General features: G+C 39.5%; 1 protein-coding gene across 4 annotated transcripts in view; it reads right to left on the reverse strand.

The window, feature by feature from the left end:
- Nucleotides 1-1,368: 1,368 nt before the first annotated feature.
- Nucleotides 1,369-24,161, reverse strand: part of ARMC8 (armadillo repeat containing 8) — a 106,047-nt gene continuing 83,254 nt past the window's right edge. For all 4 annotated transcript variants that reach the window (XM_076005207.1, XM_012787743.2, XM_012787739.2 and 1 more), the window contains 6 exons: nucleotides 22,963-23,112; nucleotides 21,856-21,951; nucleotides 13,349-13,444; nucleotides 9,024-9,096; nucleotides 7,535-7,628; nucleotides 1,369-3,099 (listed from right to left, as the gene is read on the reverse strand). In XM_076005207.1, the coding sequence (XP_075861322.1) occupies nucleotides 3,066-3,099; nucleotides 7,535-7,628; nucleotides 9,024-9,096; nucleotides 13,349-13,444; nucleotides 21,856-21,951; nucleotides 22,963-23,112 (543 nt within the window). In that variant the 3' untranslated portion in view covers nucleotides 1,369-3,065. The remainder of the gene's footprint in view (nucleotides 3,100-7,534; nucleotides 7,629-9,023; nucleotides 9,097-13,348; nucleotides 13,445-21,855; nucleotides 21,952-22,962; nucleotides 23,113-24,161) is intronic.

Consider the following 24,161-nt stretch of genomic DNA (forward strand, 5'->3'; position numbering starts at 1 on the left):
TCTTGAGATCTCCTCCACTAGAATTCCCTTCCCTGCTAGCCCCCTATGCTATGGGGGCAGGTGTCATTGGTTTTCTGTTTCAAGTGAGGTCCTAAGATAGGAGGTATTGTCTACATTTTAGAGATGGGGGAAAGAAGGCAGTGCACAATAAATGAAGAGCACCTGTGGGTCCTTGCAGAGGAACAACAGCTGCCTGTGCACTGTGCAGCTGGCCATTTGTCAAACCTTGGGTCTGAGTCCAGCAGGTGGTGGCAGTGGATTGTGGCATACCTACGGGAAGGAGAGGATGGGCAGAATATTGGAGAGGAGGTGTCTTGGTGGCTGGGAGTGGCCACTTGTAAAGGGTCTGCTGGCCTTCAGGAGGTCACAGAGAGGGGTCCCCAAACTGTTGCAGATTCCACAGGAGCCAGTTATTTGAAGGCACAGTCCCCACCCTGAAATGCAAAGCCATTTCCCAGCCCTTCATTCACCAAGAATCACAGTTTTCAAAAGCCAGTACACATTATCTTCTAATGTTTCCTAATGTTTTAGACATTTGGAAAACAGACTCCTTTTTAGAAGTTGCCATGATTTTTCTTGGCTTTTATTAGCATGTGTTAAAATCATATTATCCAAACACTACCAGAAGAACATGTATTGTTCTGAATAAAGTGCTTAAGGAAAAAAATGCAACTTATTAAATTGGACATTCTTTTCTAGTTCATAAATTTTGGGTTACAATCAGGGCACAAAAGGAGAAACAGAATGCAGTATTAGAGAGAGCGAGAAGCTTAGTTAAGAACTTGGGTGTAGACATAAAACCATGTCCCATTCTTCCCACTTCCTTGCTGTCTGAACACTGCACCTGCATAAAGCAGCAAACAGCTTTGTTTTAATAAATACATTTCCCTTCATTCAAATCAGAGAAGTTAATTATAGTAAAGCATTTTTTATTTGACCATCTGTTTATACCCACAGGCAAGATTTATCCACAGAGTTTAAGTCAGAAAGTGTTATTTCATTGGGCCTTCAACTTTCTAATGCTACTTGGGTTCAAGATTGTCTCAGCAATTAATTATTGGTTTCTTTGTATTTACTGAGTACTTTTTAATACCAACACTATAGTGTTACAAACGTCAACCATGGATATTTTTGCAGTACTAGAAATGAGTGGGCCTAAATACAGCTTTATTCCCAATAAACTAGGTTTCTTCAAATTGTTTTTCTCACATGAGCAGTCTGATATCTGCACAAAACCCAAGTCCTGTTGTGACAGATTTTAAAATAAGTGATGTTCTGAAAAAATAACAACTTGGAAATCTCTGTGTTTGAATCTTGGGTGGTCATGTTGAGAATAGGAAAAATTGTATTAAATACATTTTAAAAACATTCACTTGCAATCGAACATATTTAATCTTCCAAGGAAGGTACAGGTTGGTGATAGGATGGCTGTGACATGAGCAACCTCAACAGGGGTGGCTGGTGGTTAGGCGTGGGGTCCCGTCACTGGCACACACTCACCACAAGTTTCTGGACTGCAGACCTGGCATCCTAGCCATTATGCCTTTGACATACTTTTAGCAAAGAGAAAGGAAGGCTGGTTCTACCTCCAAACAGCCAAGAGCAACCTCTGTTGAGCTCACCTTGCAGCTGACCCAGAAATCGGAGCCGGTGCCAGAGCTAAGGGATGCAGAAGGGCTAACAGCACTCACTGTAAAAAGAAGCCATCTTCAGTCACTCTGGGGAGATTTCCTTCCCCACTCTCAACTTGAATGCTTTTAGTTTCGTGCAGGAAAAGAGCTTAGCTGCATCTTTTACTAAAATTTCAATCTCATTTACTGAAGCACATCAACTAGCGATCCTGAGCAACTAGTGTGGATTTTGCTGAGTATAGCTAAGAGAAAGACAGCTCTCTAACCTATCCTGTTCTTTGCTTCTTTCTACAGATGTATCTGTAGAACATTCGTTAGTTTCACAGTGATATATGCTGTTTCAGGAAGCACAAGGTGATCTGTTTCCAGGAAATGATGACCTACTTTTAGTTTGAGCATAAGTTTCCATGACTGGTTCTAAATCCAGCCAGATATTGTCACACCAATGGCAGGATTTAGTTGGGAGACAGTTGGGAGGTTGTCAGTCTCTAGTTCCTGTCAAGGGTAGCCTATGAGAGTCTTGGCTGGGCTTTCGCTATCAGTAGTTATATTTCCCTTTGATGGTCCAAAGAACCTATGGTGAATCAGTCACCTCACTATACTCTTCCCTGTACATCTGACTTGGAAGCCTGAGAACTTATTGAATTAGGCTGAAAAAAGGCTCTGTACCTGCTAATATTGACGGCAGTAAGATGCTAGCTTACTATTTTGCACAGCACCATGTATAGTGCCTGTTATTCAGGCCAACTATAGCCAACTTTTTCTTTGTCTTTTTTTTTTTTTTATAAAGAAAATCTATGTAAGTTGAGGTTCAGAAATGCATATATTTTTTACTTACAAATATTCATCTGACCAAAATTCAACATAACCTTTATGGAACACTTAACAATTGTTTTGTTTTTAAAATAACATTTCATTCAAACTGTATATAATTCAGTAAAGTTTTTTATACAGCAAGCAATGCTTAAACCCTGGAAAATCTGTAGAAAAGAGATTTTCACACAAAATAAGAAAAGAAAAATCTGAGGTATCCCACACACACGCATCCATTCATTCTGGCCCACGTGCACACACGCACAAACACTCTTGCGCATGCCTGTGTGTTCACACAGACATGCTCATTCTCACAAAGTGGCTGCAGCATAGGCAAAAAATTGTAGGTCCAAAGGAAAATGATTGATTGTTCTAATAAAGAGTCCAGGTAGCTCAGAAAAAAAACCAAAACAAAACACAATAGTCCTCTGAGGAAATCACTACCTCAAAAAAAAAGTTCTCAAGATGAATTTGAGATCTAAGCCTACTAAATTGCTTTTGCAAAACAGCTCCCTGCAGTCCAAGGTGACTTGTGCAAATAGAAGGAATCAAATGAGGCTAGTTCCTGCACGTCCTTAAACAAGGATGCGGGATGCTCGCAGGTGCCTGGGGGCGCTCCCATCATGCCAGGTATTGCTGCAGTGCTGTCTTTGCCCTGAAATCACAAAGTTCCTGTTAGCCATCATCTCAGAATTATAAAGGAGGGAAAAAACCTGTGGCTATGATGGTAGTTGGGGAGGTCTAGAGGGAACTGGAGTGAGCCCAGGTGGGCACCCACCTTAAGGAGCAGAGATCTGTAGTGAGCAGATACCTCAAACCCACTCTGGCTATATTCTTCCTGTGGTTCTCTCAGAGGGCTCTTCTTGCTCTTAAACCTGCTGTGGCTCAGTGACATTCCACATTCCCTTGTAAGCGCTGACATTCTATAGTTTTCCTTTGTCTCTGACATATAGTTGTGATGGACCTGGAATTCTTTACTTTCTCTTACTACCATGTGGATTTTACATAGTGATGCACAACACTAAGGGAGGACAATGTATGATTCTGGGACGCTAAAAGGAAAACTGACCAAGGAAAAAGGTGTTGAGGTACTGATTAGAAGGTGCATGGCTCATGGTTCCAATGCCTCAGGACTGTGGAAGAAGGTTACAATCTCATCTTGTTCTTTTCATTACACCTGATGACACCTTAGCTGGTCAATGTGGGATGTGGCCTGTTATGGTGATTAGGGAAGAAGGTGGCCAGGTGGAGGGAAAAAGAGAAAATGTGAACAGTGACTTAAGCCAGCAGTCCCCAACCTTTTTGGCACCAGGTGCTGGTTTCACAGAAGACAATTTTTCCATGGACCTAGGGTCAGAAGTTTGGGGGGTGGGGTTTGCATGGTTTGGGGGTATGCAGTGTGGAGCTAGAAGGTGATACATGCCCACTTCCTAACAGGCCAGGGATCAGTACTGGGTCGGGGCTGGGGGTTGGGGACCACAAATAAAGCTATCCTGATCCTTGCAGAAGTGACCTCCTTTGAGTTGGGGCCAAGGAGGCCTCCTCTACTACTCTCATCACAAGCTTGGTAAAGTTTCTAAGCATGCTTCAATTATGGGAGTTAAGAAGTCAGGTCTTACCAATGGTCTCCTCTTCTAGGATGTAGAAGAAAAGGCTAAAATTTTCAGGTACTATTAGCCAGTGAAAGTAATACCAAGTAGACTAGGCATGCAATAAGCTGGACTCAAGTGCAGTTTCTACAGTGAAGTAATGGGTACCATCCACAGTTTTTAAAGTAGTTTACTAAGGAGTATTGTTGCAATTATGTAAGATTCTAAAGAGGATGGGCGTGACTAGTCCAATCCATCAGAACAGAAAGCCCTAGACAGACTGTCACCAAGTTATGAGTGAGCTGGGTTCTACAAGGATATTTGCAAAAACAAGTTTATGAATGATGCCACAGACCATCCATTTGACTCCTCAAATCTATAAAGAGACTGAGAAGAGTAGTTTGGATGGAAGTGGGAGCCTCAGGCCCCTGCAGTCCTGAGGCTCTCTGAGCCTGGGATGGAGAGGGCTGGTTGGCAATAGCTCCTCATCTGTAAATGTTTGAAAGTCAAAGGATCGCAAGCCTTCAAGACAGACTGAACCTGAGAGATGTCTTCTTTAGGCGACAGACTTTACTGTGCCATGATGGGAATGTCCACATGAGGGTCTTGACTGACATCCTGTATTACTCTTTAAAGCTGCCAATTCAAACTCCTTCTGGATCTTACTCAGAGGTTGGCTATGTCTGATTATTCTGGGCTTCAGAGACTGTACTTTTATTACCTTTCTATTATCTATTATTATCTAAGGAGTCTTTTAGACAGATGGTTTTGGAGTCAAGATTACCTTTCCTTAGATGGACTTAGGTTGGCTAGCTCAGACCTTGATCCTTTTAATGGGTATTTAAGTTTAAGAAGAACTGAAAACTTATATGCCACACAAATTTGAAGAAATAGCACCAGACTGGTCTAAGCAATGCAGGCCAAGGCCAAACCTATCCCACCTCAAGCTGGTAAAGCCATTTAGCATTCTAGATCATCCCAGAGATTATTTTAAGTAGAATTGTTTTCACTTCTGAACAAATATGAGAGAAAACGCCCAGTGAACAACTTGGCTCTCAGGTAGAAGAGATGGGCTGACAGAGTCCATCATTTAAGCCAGCAGTTGTGGAGGGAGAAGCAGAGTTCCACTCTCAAGGTATAAGCTCAAATCTAGCCTTCAGTATGCAGCTGGACCTGACTTTGATGTTATATGATCTGACCAGCAGCCTTGGACTGTAGTTTATTCAGGGATTTGTCTCTTTAACCTACAGAATGGTAAGCTTCAGGGAGGCAGAGGCCCAGTCTGTTTTGTATGCTCCACAGAATCTGGGATAGCCATTCACTTGAGCAGTTACTAAGTGCCTCTTCTCTTCAGTAGAGAAGCCAGAAAAGTTGACAGCCAAGATACAGTGTGATGTGTTCTATACATGCTGTAGGAGCACGGAAGGATCTCTGGCAAAGCCTGGGGTGGGGAGGTGCAGATGTGGTCAGGCAAGGCTTTCTGGAGGAGGTGACAACCTGATCTGAGTTTTGAAGGATTAATGGCCATTTTCTAGACATTCTATTCTCTTGCTTTCAGGACGCCTTATGTGCCTGGGTCTCCGCCTACCTCACTGTTCCTTCTGCCCCTTTGCTGGATCTTTCTCATCATTCTCTAAATGTTGCAGGGCCCCAGATCTTGATCCTTAGCCTTCCTCTCTCTTTTTACTCACCCTAGGCGACTTCACCCAGCTCCATAGCTTTAAACACTATCCAAATTTATATCCCCAACCCTACTCTCTGGAGTCCCATGGATATGAAACAGGCATCCTAAAGTTGGCATGCCCAAATAAGAACTCTTGACTCTCCCTACCCCAACCCACATCTCCTACATTCCTCACCATTTTGGCAAGTGGCAACACCCTCTATCAGTTGCTCAGGCTAAAACCCTAGGCATTTTTTCTTTCCTATCTTTAACATCCTATATCAAATCTATGAGCAAGTCTCATTGGCTCTATCTTCAGATTAAATTCAAAATCTGACTACTTCTCAATACTTCAACCACTACCACCCTCATTCCTTACCTACATTATTAGAAGAGCCTTTAACTGGTCTCCCTGCCTCTATTCTTGCCCTACTACAGACGATTCTCTATATAGCCACCAGAACGATCTTTTAAAAATTCAAATCAAACAATGTCTCATCTTCTAAAAACTCCTCAATGACTTCCCATTAAACACTGAATAAAAGCCAAAGTCCTTGCCATAGCCTACAAGGATCTTCTTGATCTGGCTCCTCCCACCTATTATCACTTTCCCCCTCATTATTCTTCTCCAGCCCCACTCCTCATGCTGTTCCTTGAACATGTCAAGTTCACTCTTGCACGAAGGCCTGGAACCTACTGTCACCTCCAACTGGGATAATCTTCCTCTAAATGTTGCCTAGATGAAATCTCCCTCATTTCATCCAGATCTCTGATCACAAATTACATCCTCAGAAGAGAGGCCTTTATTCACTAACCTATTGAAACTTTCTTTACTGTACATTCCCTTACTTTGCTTTATTTTTCTTCATGGTACCTCTCATTACCTGATATTGTGTTACATATTCATTTGCTTATTGTCTATCCCCTGTATTAGAATGCAAATTCCATGAAAGAAAGGCTTTCATCAATTTTATTCACCATTATATCTCCAATGCCTACAACAATGCCTGGTAGAAAGTAAGTATTAAAAAGAAATATCTGTTGAATGAATGGGGACTCAGAGGAAAGGGAATTGGGATAGCAAATCAGATGGAACAGAATGTGTAAGTGTATGAAGGTGCGACACTGTACATGGGCGCATATAGCTGGCGTACAGTGTGAACATGTGGGGTGAAGGAAAACAATGGTAGGGCCAGACCATGGGGGTTGAAGGGCTTCTGAGCCATGCTCAAGAGTCTGGAGAATGAAAGAGCTGATGCTCCCTGCTTTGTTATTATACACAGAAGTGAGCTGGAAAAGGAAGGCTGTCACAAGGGAGGATATACAGGTAGGAAAAACATTTTTGGATATTTTGAGGTTAGTTGGCTCTTTGGTTCTAACTCTTGCCTCCCCCAGGAAATGGTGAGTTCTTTAAGGACAGGAACTCCTTAGTGGTCACTGCTGTATTCCTTAGTCACTACTGTATTGCTAGCAGCTAGGCCAGGCTGGCACAAGGCAGGTGCTCACTGAGGTTTTGAGCTAATCAATGTTTTTGTTATTGGCTTTTTCTGCTTTCCAAAAGGCCACATGCATTTCTACTCTAATGATCAAGGGAATGGATCCTATCCACTAAGATGGCCCAGACTCATATTAATTTAGAGCAAGGTGTCTTTAATAACTTGGTAACTATTAGTTTATATCTTACTCAAAGATCACACAGTTGGCTCACAGAAAATTATAAAGGAAATCTAAGAACCTAAAAGATTTTATGTTTGGCCATATGAATTACTAAGCAACTCAAATCCTTTCAAAAGACTCTAACACATCTCAAAGCAAGGCTATTTTACGTTGATACTCACTTGTCACAAAGGTTTGAATCTGGTGACTGACTCAGTTTATGTAGAATATCTACGATGCCCATGTCTCGTAATTTATCCTGACGTTCTTGTGAACCTAAAAAATTAAAGCTAGCAGGTTACTGGGAATATGACACAGGCAGCTGATCTCTAATGTATAATCAACAACCTAGATAGAGCCTTACCAGTGTCCTTCCCTCCCCACTACTTTAGTTCCTTTGTTCTCTACCCTCCCCTCTGCAGGATGCCTCTCATGCTTTGACTCTCCAGCAGCCTTCTACCTCCTGGCAGTCCATCCTGGGTTCTGCTGTTGCACTAATTTCTCCATGGACTAGAGGGTCAAGGTCAGATTCTTCAGCCTGGTACAAGGCCATGTGCTACTGACTCCCAACTTCAGTCACTTCTTTTAGGATATACCCACAGCCCTGGCTTGGCCAGGCTCTTCTTACCCCAAACAGGTCTTGTTTTCCTCCTTCTATTGTCTGCCACTCTCTTCTGTCCTCCTAGCAGTTTTTGCTATCTCTCAGTTTGCATAATTGGTAGTTCCAATTTCATAGCACTCTGTCCTATCTTTCAACTAGACTAAGACCTCCTTGAGGGTGGCTCTGTCTCCCTGATACACTGCTGGTGTGTGGTATCTAGGTCTGTGAGTTGAATCCAGTTTTGCCTCCTTGTACTTTGTTCGGGACATAGCTGCTAAGCGAGGTAATCCCCTGGAACCTTCCCCACTGAAGTGCCTACAGTAACTCACTCATGCGCTGGCCCTCGCTAGACCCAGTGAATAAGAATCTCTAAAAATGGAACCCAGAAACCTGCATTTTAAAAAGTTTTGGAGGTGATTCTAATGCAGCCAACCCAGCACTGAGATCCATTGCTCTCCTACATTTGTTTGCTACCTTGGCTGTACACTGGAATCACCTGGGGAGCTTTAAGAAACTCTTTGACCTGGGTTGGAGCCCAACCCCAGAGATTTTGATTTAATTGGCCTGCTGATTCTACTATGCAGCCAAAGGGAAGAACCTCTGATCTATAGAGGACTCCAACTGGCCACTTTATCAGTCATATTGTATTTCTCATTTCTCACCAATACACCCTCTTCTCCCCATCATGCTTATCTGCCTTTAGTCTTCATGTGTGCTTCCTCTGCTCATAATGAAAGGCACATGCCCCCACTCACTCTCTCCTCTCCTACACATCAAGTGCATCTCACCATCCTCCTCATCAGCTCTCTCAAGGGTAGGGACTTTCACTTCTCACTCTCACATCCTATAATCTGATACAGTGTTGGCTCCAAAGTAGGGGCTCAGTGTTAACTGTCCAGCTGCCTCAGGCTAGTCCCACTGATTCTCACACCAGGGTAATTCTATAGGGTGCTTGGGTCAGGTAGTCCAGTGAGCAAGGCCTCTGCTCAGGATCTCAGGGCCACCTGCTATCCTCCCTGTGTAACTTTCTTCTAATAACTTTCTTCAAAATAATCTCACCAATCTCTTACCTTCCTCTTCATTCCATATGAGGTTTGATATGCAAAACATAGCGGCAAGCTGCAGTTTCACATGTGAATGACCCTATTGATGCAGAAAGGGGGAAAAATCGAGGTAATCTCATTTTAGATCATTTTTTTGGTGACCTATCATAGGCAATTTCAATAGTCTGAAAGTCTGAGGCAGAGGCCTTAAACTGACACGTCGTGAGAGGCCATGAACTTAACACTAATGAGTGAAAGGGTTGGGCTAACGACAATATGGAATGATGGGGAATGTGGTAAATTGAGGAGTGTAAACCTTGCCAAAAGACATTTTAATTCAAATTTTAAAAACCATCTGGCTGGCCAAACAAAACATCTCTGGGACCATAGGTACAGTATGCAATTTATGATTCAACCCATGCACACAGAAAAATTGGCATATGACAATGCTGTGCTTTTGACTAGGCTATGTTTTCAGGTCACTAGTAGGCAACAAATTGGGTGGATGAATATTTGGTATATATCTCTTAAGCTATTGATTATCTCTTTCAAATGAACCAATAATTCATTTGAAGAAGAAAGTGACGATATGGTCAGGAAGTTCTGCAACAACTAGACCTTCACATACAATTTATAAATGGTTTACTCCTTTGACACCACTTGCTGAAAACAAGAATCATTATTTAAAATATTCAGCTTCTAAAATAATTAAATTACTCCTATTTCTATAGGAATATCTTGAAAAACTTGATCAAATCTCTAGCTGATTTATCAAATGTCTACCACGGCTGAGGAGCCTCCTATTCTTCTAAACATAATTCTTGTTTATTTTTCTTTGTGTACTGAAAGTACAACCATTTCTGGTTAAGTTGGAACATTTATCCACATAGAGTGCTTTCTCCTAAATGAAAGAGGACCCAATAGTAAAACAATCTTTATGGACAATTTTCCTATTGGTTAATTAAAAAAAACTCCCAGTACATTCAAATAATTTGTGTACATCTTAGTGAATATCACTGGCAAAATATGCCCTATGGTTTCTTCAAGGCTAAGACTGACTTATCTTCTCATGTAGGACTATACTTCAACTAAGCAGAGACAATGAAATGGACGTGGCTTCCTCCATTAGAATTCTATGGTTAGTGATTCATTCTTTTACCTACTAACACTTTTAAAGAGATGTTCAGCTGGGGCTCCACTAAGAAAAAACTTATCATCTGCTCCCAGCCTCAGATCATCAGACACTATCTGTTGAAAAAATGAACTTGTACATACTATAATAAATAAGCACTTACTATAAATAAGTTTATTCATCATTCATTTCAATAAATATTTTTAAAGGAAACAAATTGCTATGGCAGAGAAAACTAGAGGGTAGAGAGATGGGAACTGAATTTAGGTGGAGTGCACAGAAAAGGTCTCTTTGAAGAAGGCAACATTTAAACAGAGACTTAAAGAATTGAAGGTGCCAGATGTGCAAAGAGCAAGGGGCTAGGAATTCCAAGGAGGAAAAGTTCCTGAAAAGGTCTGAGGTAAGAAGGGGCTGTATGTTCAGAGAAGTAGTCATGGCCGAATTATGGGCCCTTGTGGAGCAGGGTAAGGACTCTGGATTTCATTTGGAGTTGACAGGAAGGCCCTGAAAGATTTCATTGGTGGAGGGACACTCGGGCTGACGGGATTGGAGTGACAGTGCAGAAGTGTCTGGGAGGCTAATATTATTATAGTTAATCAGGCATGAGATGCTGTGGCTTGGACTAAGGTGGAGGCAGCGGTGACAGACACAAACAGATTCAAAATCAGTTTTGGAGGAAAGGCTGATAGGACTTGCTGATAAATTAGAAGAAGGAGGGGACAGAGCTAAAGAAATCTAGATAGACTTCAGGTTTGAGCAATGGGATATCTGGCAGAGTTAGACTATACTAAACAGGAACAACCAGGAGAGGAGAAATTTAGGTACAGGGGAGATATTTAAGAATTTATTTTTAAACATCAACTTTAAAGGCTATCAGACAGCCATATGAAGATGCTGAGTAGGCAGGAGGATGAATCCAGAGTTCAAAGAGAGCTCTAGGCATTTTAGAAATGACCAGCATAGACATGACAACACAAGACCTTGAGGGTGACTGAGATTCCCTGAAGCCAGTGGTTTTCAACTACGTCTGTACATAAGAACCACCCAGGGAATTTAAAAAAGTTCTGATATTCAGGCCACATCCCAGGCCTATTAAATCAGAATATTGAGAGGGAGAAGACAAAGCAACAGCCTTTGAAAGCTCCCTAGGAGATCCTATTGTGCAATGAAGGTTGTGAACCACTGGTCTCAGGAGAGCATGTAGGAGGGAAGAAAAGAGGGTCCAGAGGTAAGTGGGGAAGTATAGAGTCATGAAAGCCAAGAGAAAAGGATGTTTCCAGGAGGAGAAAACAGTCAGCTGTCCTAAGTGGGGTTAGATAAGGGGAGAAAAGTATCCTTGGATTTGGCATCATGGAGGTGATTGGTGACCCTGACTAGAACAGTTTCAGTTGAGTGATGGGAGTAGAGGCCAGAAGAAGTAGATTAAAGAATGAATTCAGAAGTAATGAAGGAGACAGTATATGCAGAAAAGATGCTTTTAAGAAGTAAGGCTTTGAACAGCAACAGAGAAATAGGTATACCTTGATGGTATGAGAAGTTAAGGAAAACCTTCAAAAGATTAGAGATACTATGTGGCTCTGGTATTGGAAAGATAAGGGAATTCCTGCTTGAAGCAGTAAGGTTTTCATTTAACAAATACTTATAGAGCATATGCCAAGGGCCAGGCACTGTAAAGGTGCTGGATATACAATTGTAGACAAAAGTGACAGGGTCCTTGTCCTTATGGAGCTTATGTTTTAGAAGAGACTGCCAGTAGGCACACAAAGAAATATATATCACTATAACTGAGCTAAGTGCTCTGAAAGAAAGGAACAGAATGCAGTAATAACAAATAAACCATAAAGGCAAGAGCCCAGCGAGGAAGTGTCGGTTCAGCTGAGATCTGAAGTGGGGAGTGGGGAGAAAAGTCTTCCATGCAGACAAGCCAGCATGTGTGAAGATCCTGAGGCAGGAAACAGTACAGCCCTTTTGAGGAATTGAAAGAGGCCAGTGCAGTGAACAAACGAAGAGAAGAATGGGATGAGTTAGGAGTATAGATGGGTTATGTCATGCAGGACATGACAGGCCATCATAAGGGAGTACGAACTTAATTCAGAGGGTAAGAGGGAGCCACTGAAGGATTTTAACTTGTATTTTCTCAATAAAACAAAAAGTTGAGAGTGATGGAGGAGGGAAGAGATGAGGTCTAAAGAATGAGGAGCAGGTAAGAAACCATTCTTGAGAAGAATGAGGGTGCCAGCATAGTAGATCACTGAAGGACACCAAGCAGGGCTGAACTGAGTGCCCATTTGGGTTTTGTAAATGTGAGCCACTTAGCTTTGATATGACAGGCAAAGAGAAGACAGACCAGTGTGGCAAGGAGAGGAAGGTAGGATTCCTCCATGGTTAGAATTTTGTTAGGAGACACTGACAGAATGAAAAGAGGAGGGGTGTCTAACATACAGATTTTGGCAAGGGGCAGTTTCTGGTGATAAGATGCAGGGTACGGCCATGGCAGTTGGTAGCAGATTGTGTTTGGAAGCAAACAGGTAAAGGAACTATGGTACCAGGGGCTAAAAAGTTCATCCACCATGGGGGTGGTGCAAGAAAGCCAAGAGCCCAAGTCTTCACTGAGTAAGAGGGAGGCAATCAGTATATGACAAGGAGTGGTGTGTGGGGTGGCGGGTGATAATATTAACAAATGGTACAAGCTTTAAGGAGTTAGTTTTTTTTGTTGTTGTTTGTTTGTTTTTTGAGACAGAGTCTCGCTTTGTTGCCCAAGGTAGAGTGAGTGCTGTGGCGTCAAACTAGCTCACAGCAACCTCAAACTCCTGGGCTCAAGCAATCCTTCTGCCTCAGCCTCCCGAGTAGCTGGGACTACAGGCATGTGCCACCATGCCCGGCTAATTTTTTCTATATATATATTAGTTGGCCAATTAATTTCTTTCTATTTATGGTAGAGACGGGGTCTCACTCTTGCTCAGGCTGGTTTTGAACTCCTGACCTCGAGCAATCCGCCCGCCTCGGCCTCCCAGAGTGCTAGGATTACAGGTGTGAGCCACCGCGCCTGGCCAAGGAGTTAGTTTTTTTTCTTTTTCTTCAGGATGGAAGAGAATTCCTTGAATCTGTCACAGAGTAGTCTATTCTTCCCTTTTTAAAAATGTATGCCTAATTTGTTTTGAATTAACAATGCTACAGTCTGTATCTTCTAATTCTGCAGTGAAAGGAGACAAGGGCTCACCATGTAATACTTGATTTTCTGCAGGATATCATCATTGGTCATAATAAGTTCTTTTGCTGTTGTCCCATCTGCTATGTTGGCTAAGATGCACAGTGTCTGGAAAAGAGCACAGGGCCAAGGATCAGGAAAGCTCTGAAGTCCCCAGAGTCAAGCTCTCTCAAGAGCTTCGGCAATTTCTCATCTGAAGGTACATGGATTCTCACAGGTTACACTCTCGATGACATCTCGCCTCATGACATCACTACCAACAACAGTAACCATATCCAAGCAAAGTCTACCTTAGGCAAAAGAGAACTCAAACATTTTGGTTGTTTCTTGCTGGGCACTAAACCATAGCTGGGCAAAGGCAGCAGGTTATACTATTAAATAAATTAAAGGGAAAACAATTTATGATAATATTTTTTCCTGAAAGCTTCATTTCTAAGAGAAGCTTTTATGACTAACCCAAGGTTTCTTCAAAACTGTAGTCTCTTTAGTGAAGGCTTTGTAGGTGTTGCAACGCCTTTCCCTTCCCTAGGCCTCCGCCTACTACTTGCTCGTAAGCTCATGACCTTCTAAGTGAAGGCCTAGACCCTGTCTACTAGCTATACTGGCCATGTGCAATTAGGACTTCTTGACTTTTTGGAACCCTGTTAGGGGAAGAGAAAAGAAAGCAAAATATGTGAAAAACTTAGTCCAAGGTGGCCTAATGCAGAGATTGGAGGGAGCTTGTGCCAGCTGGCAGGACAGGACATCTTAAAGATAATCACTGTACTTGCAACTGCAATCTTCTTCTCAGAGGAAGAGATTGTTCTTGTCAGTTGCTCCATACTCACAGCAAGACCAGTAGGAGGCAAGGGTTAAGGTAAAGGTCAAAGGACTGTGGTAGCCATACCAAGCCAGAGGCAGACTCAGCAATCCAACAAACATTTACTAAGTACCCACCATGTGCATGCCCTCTGCAGAGCTTCCGGGTAAGACAGGCATAAAACACATGCCCTGACTTTGAAACTGTCACACAATTACATTTCACTGAGACCTATGTAAAAACAGAACCAAGAAAGCACAAAGAAAAGAGCACTTGTTGGATACTACAAGGGTCGGGGAAAGCTTCTTGGAGGAAATAATAGTCAGTCCTGAAGCATAGTCAGGGATCACTCAAAGGCATGAGAGGGGAGGAAGAGGTATAGATTTAAATAATTATCTCCAACTTTAACCTTTTACTTTGCAGGACTTAAGCTAATTAAGCTAACTGAAGAGACTGCTTTCTTAAAATGGCTGAAATCCTCAAATATCCTAACAGGTGTGTGGTTTTATTTCTCCTAGATTAACATACTGCAGTAACTAGATTACTAGGGTGTGAGTCCTGAGATGTGAACTAGAAAGGTTGCCTCTGAGATAGATACAGAAAGGGCAAATGGAATTTACAACTCAAGGGCTAAACATGTACTGACAGACTATTTATTCCAGGGCAGTTAGTTCATGATGAGGAGACCTTTATATGCCCCAGAAGAGGGATAGAGATCTTGTGAGAAAGATCCTATAAAGGGACAGACATGAATAAGACAAGTGTAATTAACAGGGGTAATTAATTTGGGAAGGAATTGACAGTCACCTGTTTTTAAGGAAACCAAGTTCAAGATGACATCAGAACCAAGTGAGTGACAGTTGCTCCACTCACATTCTAGCCCCGCCTAAGCCTACAGTATAAGGTCATTGAATACAATGTGTCTAAATCCTTTCCTTCACCCTCTTCCCAAGACATCCCAATGTATCTTGAGATTCTTACAACCCATATCTGGCAACATCAGACTCAGTAACACAGGCAAAAATGAAATTATGCATGGAAATACCACATACCTTCTAGTTCTGCTTGAATTCCTTCATATGATTATAGAAAGATTTAGCAAGTTTTACAATAACTCCACCTTTCAAGAGCAAGCCAGCAAGATGATATACATTGGTGGTAGTGATCTAATCCTTGCCAACTAGGTTCTACCAGGTTTTATTAAGACAAAACTGAAATGCAGAGTGAGGCCAATTAATGGGAACAGAAGTAAAACCTGGCTGGGAGGCAGGAAGGAGCAGTATATGGAAGAATAAGGTTTTCTCTATCTTGTTCTCTACCTCCATCCCATTTCTCACCAGGAACACTCAGTCCTGTGAGTTTGCCAGAGCAGCTTAAGAAGAAATAATGGAAATAACCCTAACCACGAATAAGAATTTTAATAAGGCTTCATAATCAACGTATTCATGGAGAGAGGAGGAAATAGTAAACATGTTTAGACTCACCTAAGAAGAGCTACCTCTCTTTTATCTCTTAAGCCATAATATAAAGAGGAATTTCAGGGAAGATTCATCAGAATAAACTGGGTCAGCAAGAGAGGTGAGTGATTTCCCTTTTGGTAGTGTTAGAATATATTCATGCATCCAGAGGCTTGAACAGCATGAAAGAGGAGCTACAGCTCTGCTTTGAAGCTCATACAACCCTACTGTAAATATTCCTATAGAGACAAGAAACTACATATTAAAGATATTAGTTAGTTATTGGGTCAAGTCAATTCAACATATGAGCTAAGGAGCAGATAAAAACTATATGCACACCCACATTAGTGTACACATATTGGTGTACACACTAACTGGAATGACTGGAAATCAATGAAATAGAGTACTGGCAAACTGTGGTCTGTGGGCCAAACCAACTCACTGTCTGTTTTGGTAAACAAAAGTTTTTTTTATTGGAGGACAGCCATGTCTACTTGCTTACATATTGTCCATAGCTGCTTTCATGCTACAACAGCATAGGTGAGTAGTTGCTAGAGATTAGAGCCTGTAAAAATTAAAATATCTATCTTGCCTTTTTCTGAAGAAGTGTGCCAAACCCTGAAATAGAGAATAGAAAAAAAAAAGAAAGAGAAAAAAAAAAAATCAATGAAACCAAAAGCTGATTCTTCGAGATCAATAAAATTGCTAAATCTCTAGTTAGAATGATCAGGAAAAAAGGAATTACCAATATAAAGAACAAGAGATGGGACATTACAAAGGTATACTACAGACTTCAAAAAGAATGAGAATACTGTGAACGAGTGTTGTTAATAAATTTGAAAACTTAGATGAAATGAACAAATTCCTTCAAAGACACATAATACCAAAGCTCACTCAAGAAGAAATAGATAACCTGAATAGTTTCTATTCTATTTAAAAAATTGAATTTGACTACAGTGAGAATGGTTTCTATCAAAAAGTCCCAAAACAACAAATGTTGGTGTGGATGTGGAGAGACAGGAACACTCATACACTACTGGTGGGACTGTAAACTATACAACCTCTGTGGAAAGTAGTATGGAGATATCTCAAACACTAAAAGTAGAACTACCATTTGATCCAGCAATCCCACTACTGGGTATTTACCTGAAGGAAAAAAAGACATTCTATAAAAAAAGACACCTGCACCCAAATGTTTATAGCAGCACAATTCACACTGCAAAGATGTGGAAACAACCCAATTGCCCATCAATTCATGAGTGTATTAATAAAATGTGGTATATATAAATACCATGAAGTACTACTCAGCCACAAACAAAAATGGTGAACTAGTATCTCTTGTATTAACCTGGATGGAGCTGGAGCCCATTCTTCTAAGTGAAGTATCACAAGAATGGAAAAACAAACACCACATGTACTCACCATTAAATTGGAACTAAATCAATCAACATCAATGTGCACATATGGATACAACATTCACTGGAAATCAAGCAGGTGGGGGGGGAGGGGATGGGTAAATTCATACCTAACGAGTACAATGTACACTATATGGGGGTTGGGCATGGTACAAAAACAATTTATGTAACCAAAATATTTGTACCCCCATAATATTCTGAAATAAAAAAAAATTGCATTTGTAGTTAAACATTTTTCCACAAAAGAGACACTGTAATCAGATGGCTTCAAGTGGTACATTCCACCAACATTTAAGAAAGAAATAATATGATTTCTTCACAAATTCTTGCAGAAAACTGAAGAGGAAAGACCATCACTCCATTCCCCAAGGTCAGCATTATCACAATACCAAAAGCAGACAAAGACATTACAAGAAAACTATTCATCAGTATCCCTCATGAATATAGACGTGAAACACTCCTTACTAAATTTCAGTAAATTGTATCCAACAACATATGTAAAGGATAATACATAATGACTAAGTGGGGTTTACTTCAAGTATATAACATTAGTTTAATATATGAAACTCAATCAATGAAATTTACTACATTAATCAGAGGGGAAAAAAAGATTTCAATAGATGCAGAAGAAATAACTGATTGGAAAAATAAAATCCAGTATTTATCCAGGATAAAAACTCGACATACTAGGAAGAGAAAGAAATTTCCTTCCCTTTACCTAATAAAGGAAATACAGGAAAAACCTATAACATACATAGTCAATGTGCATGTGAAAGGCTAAATGCTTTCCTCTAACAGGGGAACAAGGAAACATGTCTACCCTAATCTTATTATACTAGAAGTTCTAGCTAGACACTAAAACAAGAAACTAGCATACAGATTGGAAAGAAATAAAACTGTCTTTATTCACAATGTGATCATCCATAGAAAATTCTAAGTAATCCACAAAATAGAATGAGGTTAGCAAAAATGCTATCAAAAACCATAAAACATTTCTAAGAAGAATTAAAGATGACCTAAATAATTGGGAAGATATTATGCATTCATGGATTGGAAGATTCAATATTGTTAAGCTGTCACTTCTTCCCAGTTTGATGCACAAATTCAACATAATCCCTATCAAAATCCTAGTTGGTTTTTTTGTTTTTTAAAGAAATTGGGAAGACAATTATGAAATACAATAAAATCCACTATTTTGATGTTGGTTTTATTTGACAAACGTAAAACATGCCAAATTTTTTGTCAAAAAAATGTAAACATTCTTATAACCACCACCACAATCAGCATATAAAAGCAGTTCTATCATCTCAATATTCCTTTGCTATCCTTTTATAGTAAAATCCTCCTCCCTCCGTACCCCTTTAAGCCTTGGATATCTTTGATTTGTTCTGTCTCTATTGTTTTGTCTTTTATAGACTGTCATATAGATGGAATCATATGCTATCTTGCCTTTTGAATCTGGCTTCTTTCATGTAGTATAACACATTTGAGATTTATCTACATTGTTACATGGATCTGCAGTTTGTTCCTTCTTTATTGCTGACTGGTATTCCATTATATGGATATAATATGTATCCATACATATGTACATATGTATTATATGTACCACAGTAGTATATATCCATTCCTCAGTTGAGATTACATTTGGTTTGTTTCTAATTTTTGCTAATTATGAATAAAGTTATAAACATTTATATACAGGTTTTTGTGTGAACACAGTTTTCATTTTATGTAAATAGGATTGCTGGGTTATATGGCAAGTATATGTTTAACCTTATAAGAAACTGCCAAACCATTTACAAAGTACCTCTATCATTTTGTAATTTAGATGCTCTGCATCTTTGCTAGCAATTGTATTGTCAGTTTTTAAACAATTTTAGCCTAGATTCTAAAGGTTGTCTAGTGGTATTTTATTGTGGAGTATCCATTCTTATCTTTTTTTTTTTTTTTTGAGACAGAGTCTCACTTTGTTGCCCAGGCTACAGTGAGTGCCGTGGCGTCAGCCTAGCTCACAGCAACCTCAAACTCCTGGGCTCGAGCGATCCTTCTGCCTCAGCCTCCCGAGTAGCTGGGACTACAGGCATGTGCCACCATGCCCGGCTAATTTTCTACATATATATCAGTTGGCCAATTAATTTCTTTCTATTTATAGTAGAGACGGGGTCTCACTCTTGCTCAGGCTGGTTTCGAACTCCTGACCTTGAGCAATCCGCCCGCCTCAGCCTCCCAGAGAGCTAGGATTACAGGCGTGAGCCACCGCGCCCGGCCCATTCTTATCTTTTGATCAGTTTTTTTATTTGGTTGTTTTCTTGTGGTTTTGAGTTCCTTATATATTCTGGACGTCTGTCAGATATCTAGCAGATTCACAAATATTCCTTACAGTGGATGGCTTGTTGTTTCATTCTCTTAACAGTGCCTTTCACAAGGCAGAAATTTTACATTTTGATGGAGATCAATTTACACCTTTATTTTCTGGATGTTTGTAATGTCATATCTAAGAACTCTCGGCCTAATCTATAAGATCTCAAAGATTTCCTCCTTCATTGTTCTTGAAGTTTTATAGTTTTACCTTTTACATTAGTTAGGTTTATGAGTATATTTTTATCTAAGGTGTGAAATATAGTTCAAAGTTAATTTTTTTGGCAATTGCATAGCACCTTTTCTTGAAAAGACCATTCTTTTTCCATTTAATTGGGGAAAGAATGGTCTTTGTACCTTTGTAAACAATCAACTGGCCATGTATGTGTGGGTCTACTTCTGGACTCTATAATTTGTTCCATTGAAACATGTGCTTTTTGCTAATAGCATTATAGTAAGTCTTCAAATCAGGTACTGTGAATCCTCCAACTTTGTTCTTTTTTTCTTTCAGAATTGTTTTGGCTATTTTATTTCCTTTGCCTTTCTATAAAGATTTTAAAATATTAAAATTGTATTTTAAAATCTGTATCTAATGACAGAGGTTTTAGATATTTTTATCTATAATAATATTTATAAAAATTATGCTGGAATTTTGACTGAGATTGTGTTGAATCTATAAATCAACTTGGGGAAAATTGACATTTTAACATGGTTTATCTCTCCATTTATTTAGGTCTTGGATTTCTTTCACTGTCAATGTTCTGTAGGATAATTTTCAGTATACAAATCCTTTCATTTTTTTTTCTGAGCTACTGCAAATAATACTGTTTCAAAAAATATTTCAGCTTCCAATTATTCACTGCTAGTATATAAAAATATAATTGATTTTTCTATTTTGTGACCAAGCTTAACTCATTTATTAGTTCTAGGTTTTTTTTTTGGTGAGTCCATGGCATTTTCTATATAGACATTCACATTGTCTGGAAACAGTTGTCTTTCTTCCTTTCCAAATTGTATGCCTTTTATTTCTTTTTCTTGCCACATAAAACTTGGTAGGAATTCCAGTACAATGTTGAACATGAGTGGTACGAACAGACTTGTCTTGTTCTTGATTTAAGGGCAGTAATAGCTATGTTCACTATCTTGATTGTGGTGATAGTTTCATATGTGCACACATGTCAAAATTTATCATACTGTATACTTTCAATATATGTAGCTTACTGTATGTCAATTATACCTCAATCAAAAAAATAATTTATCAGATACTTTTGAGAAGCATTAAACTTCCAACGAACAACCAGATAGTTTAGCCTCCCATACTTGCCTACTTTTGGATCATCTCCAAAATCTGTATGAGAGAGTATAATTTGTGTCCTGCAAAAAATATACCTTTTTGGTCTTTTCTTCTGACCTCATCTAAATATTACCTCACCTTTCTGTCTTTTACTTTTTAAGTTAATGGTTCTCATCTCTTCTAATTTCTGTGATGCTCATAAGATACACTTTTTTCTGTGTTACGTTTTTGTTCATCAAAACATAGTGTTTATTATTTAAGAGAAATCACCTAAAATATTCATCTTAAAACTACTTTGTCAAATCTACCACCTTTTTGCTCACAAATTCAATCACAGCTCCTAAGTCCTACCATGCTGACTTCCTGGACTGCTCTTATAAAGCCTGGTGAATTATTCTAACTTAGAAACACAGAGGATAAGCATGAGCTCTGAAATTAGACTCATTGGGTCCAACTCTCTACTGATGACCCTGGGCAAATTTCTTTCATAAATATAGATATATTAATAAATGTATAACTCAATGAATTTTGAAAGTGAACATATTCATGTAAACCAATACCTATGTCAGAAAATTGAACTCAGTATCTCAGATCCTATGTTAAAATCTGAAGGTTGCAGGTGACCTTTATTTTTATGGCAAAATAGAATATATACATTAAAACTCCCATGATACATCCCAGAAAAATATAGAAAAGTAATTCCCAAACTATCCCCTGATAAATGCATGGCCCTTTGTACTTTTATGACCACCCTAAACTTCCCTTACTGAAACTGATTGTAAGTAGGGATATAGGATGGGGAATAAGATGCCTAAGAGTAAAGAGAACAAAACTGGCTTTGGGATAAGAAATGTACAGCAATTTGAGTTCACAGCATGGTGGTAGAAGAGCTAAATATGGTGAATCCTGGAAAAAGGATTCACTCCAGGATTAGAAAAGGTGGATGCTTCTGTAGAGAGAGGGACAAGTGTATAGTGCGTTACACAGAGGGCAAATCTACAGACTCTGGTTATGTTTTCCTCTATTCCAGGAAGAAGAATTATTGAAGAGAATTTAAGGGATGGTGGAGGATGTCTCTAGACCATGTCCCAGCTCATGACTTCATCTTCTGCAGATATGAATATTTCAGGAGACTCCTAAGAACTTTCTTTGTGCTCATATTAAAAAAATATTCCCCAAGAAAAAGGAACACATACCTGCTCTTTAACCTCAATGTTATGCTCCCCTTCCAGAATAAGAGTGACGGCTTGCATAATTTGCTTTCCATGAGTACTCATTATTTTATCTATATGCTGTAAAACAATGTAAAACAAATCCATAATTATCATCTGGGAAACAAAGAAAAGACCACAGGAGAGAATGGAAGGCTTCTAAAAGTTAAACAATACAATTCACAACTGCTTTAAGCAGAACATCATAGCATACAGAACTAGATGCCAAAGAATAGTGTTTATTATATTTTGAAGCTATAGTTTGCCTTCAAATACATATATTTTTTATGACTTGAACATAAAGAAAGCATAAAGCTGACCTTACAGAATATAGAATTACAATAATTGGGGGAGTCCTCAAGCCTAAAGACATATTAAAGAAAAAGAAAGCACAAAAAATGGATAGGGTGGGGTAGGGGGGAAGCCAGAGACATGAAAAACATGGTATAGATTTATTAATACTATCTTGGGGCACAAACGCATAAAGACGACTCAAAAGACAAGTAAGAGGCATAGAGAAGGGAACCACCTATGTTTCTTCATCTACTTAAAGGCCACTGACACTGTTGCTCAGGGAACATTAGAGAACAACATCAAGAGGGACCCCACCAGCAAGGCTCAGCCTCTCCTATTCTAATATGTACCCACTGCTCTCTAGACCAACATTTTCAGAGTTCAATCCTGTGAATGTGGGCAGGAGGATGGTCTATGGAATTGCTCTGAGAATCCTTTAAAGGGAAAGAAGCAGAGGCCCCAAAGATAAGTGATTCAGGCAGATGAGAAAACTGATCCTGGCCAGAAAACCAGGTAAGAATAAAGTAACAAATCGAGGCAGGCACATATCCAGCATCAAGGGAGGAGAGGGAGACAGGACAGGCAGTGCAGGAGTGGAGGATGGGGGCTATATGGGGAAGCAGCTCCCAGAACACCTATGATGGTGAAAGGTCAAGACATCGACTCCTTGCTTCTCTGGGAAGGGGCAGTATTTGAATCACATTCATGGGCAGATGTTGATGAGAGCAGAGAAAGAGCAATGTTTTGCAATGCATATGCAGGGCTAGCTAATCTGGAAGCCTGGGTGATTCTACTTACAGGCCGAGTAGAGAGGAGATTTCTAAGAAGTCCCAATGTCTTCATCAGCACATTCAAATCTGAATCTGATAATAACCGGAATAGCTGTTCAGTACTCAAGCTTCGTAAAATATCTGCTTTTATTTTTTGTTCAGCCTGAAATGCCATATTCTGAAAGGATTAAAGAAGTTGCAAGAATCATGTCTACATTTACTTTATTAAATTATATTTTAATAGTATTCTGATAATTTTCAAAGTACAAACAGAATCTGCAGAAAATCCTTAAGTCACATTATTTTTCTGATTCGTGTTAATCATCTATATTTCTGTCAAGAGAAAGGTAACTATCACTCCTAGATATGTTTTCACATGAGGAATATAATTGCTTTTAGCATTTTGATATCTTAAGATTTCTTAAATAAATACAAAATCCATTTATTACTTTTGAGACTATCTTTCTGGTTATCAAGTTGCCTTCTGTGTACTATAATAACGTGACTATTAATGACTATATTGTGCCATACCTTGTGAAAATGATTTCAAATACTCACTTACTATGGATGAAAATAAACAGTGAGTTTTGTTAACTTTTTTGTTGTGAGAATATCTGTTGTGTTCACAATACTGTGCTAAGTCTTGGTATGGCTGGGCCACATCATATAGGAACCTTTCCAGTGGTTAGGAGATATGTCAGAGCTACTAGCAATCCCAGATCCTAGAGACTTATTATAATATTACCCTCCAGGAACTTATTTTAATTAATTAAGGAGCAAGTTATCTAATGATACAAGGCAGCATGGCAGAGAGCAAAAGGAACACTCACTGAGTATCAAAAGACCCAGGTCAGAGATGATTCCAAGGTTTTATATTTTGTGGACAGAGAACAGAACATGTGATAATATAGAAACTGATGAGAATAAGATAGTTTGTATAGATTTGAGAAGTGGAGTAAGTTCAATTTCGAACATTAAAGCTGTGCATGTTAGGGAGCTCTCAAATGAAGTTTCATAGGTAGTTTCAGTGATAAGATCTAGGGAATAGGTAACAGTTACATCTAAATATGTAGATTTCAAAGTAACCTCTTCAGTAAGAGGGAGTTGAAACCCTGATAGTAGATGAAGTCTCTGAAACTGAAATGTGAAGGAATTGGAAACTGGGAACTGAAACTTGAGAGAATGTCCCCTGAGAAGGTTGAAAGTAGAAAGTTATGTAGAAAGTTA

The sequence above is a fragment of the Microcebus murinus genome, chromosome 1 (genome assembly GCF_040939455.1).
Source record: "Microcebus murinus isolate Inina chromosome 1, M.murinus_Inina_mat1.0, whole genome shotgun sequence".
Taxonomy (NCBI): Eukaryota; Metazoa; Chordata; class Mammalia; order Primates; family Cheirogaleidae; genus Microcebus; species Microcebus murinus.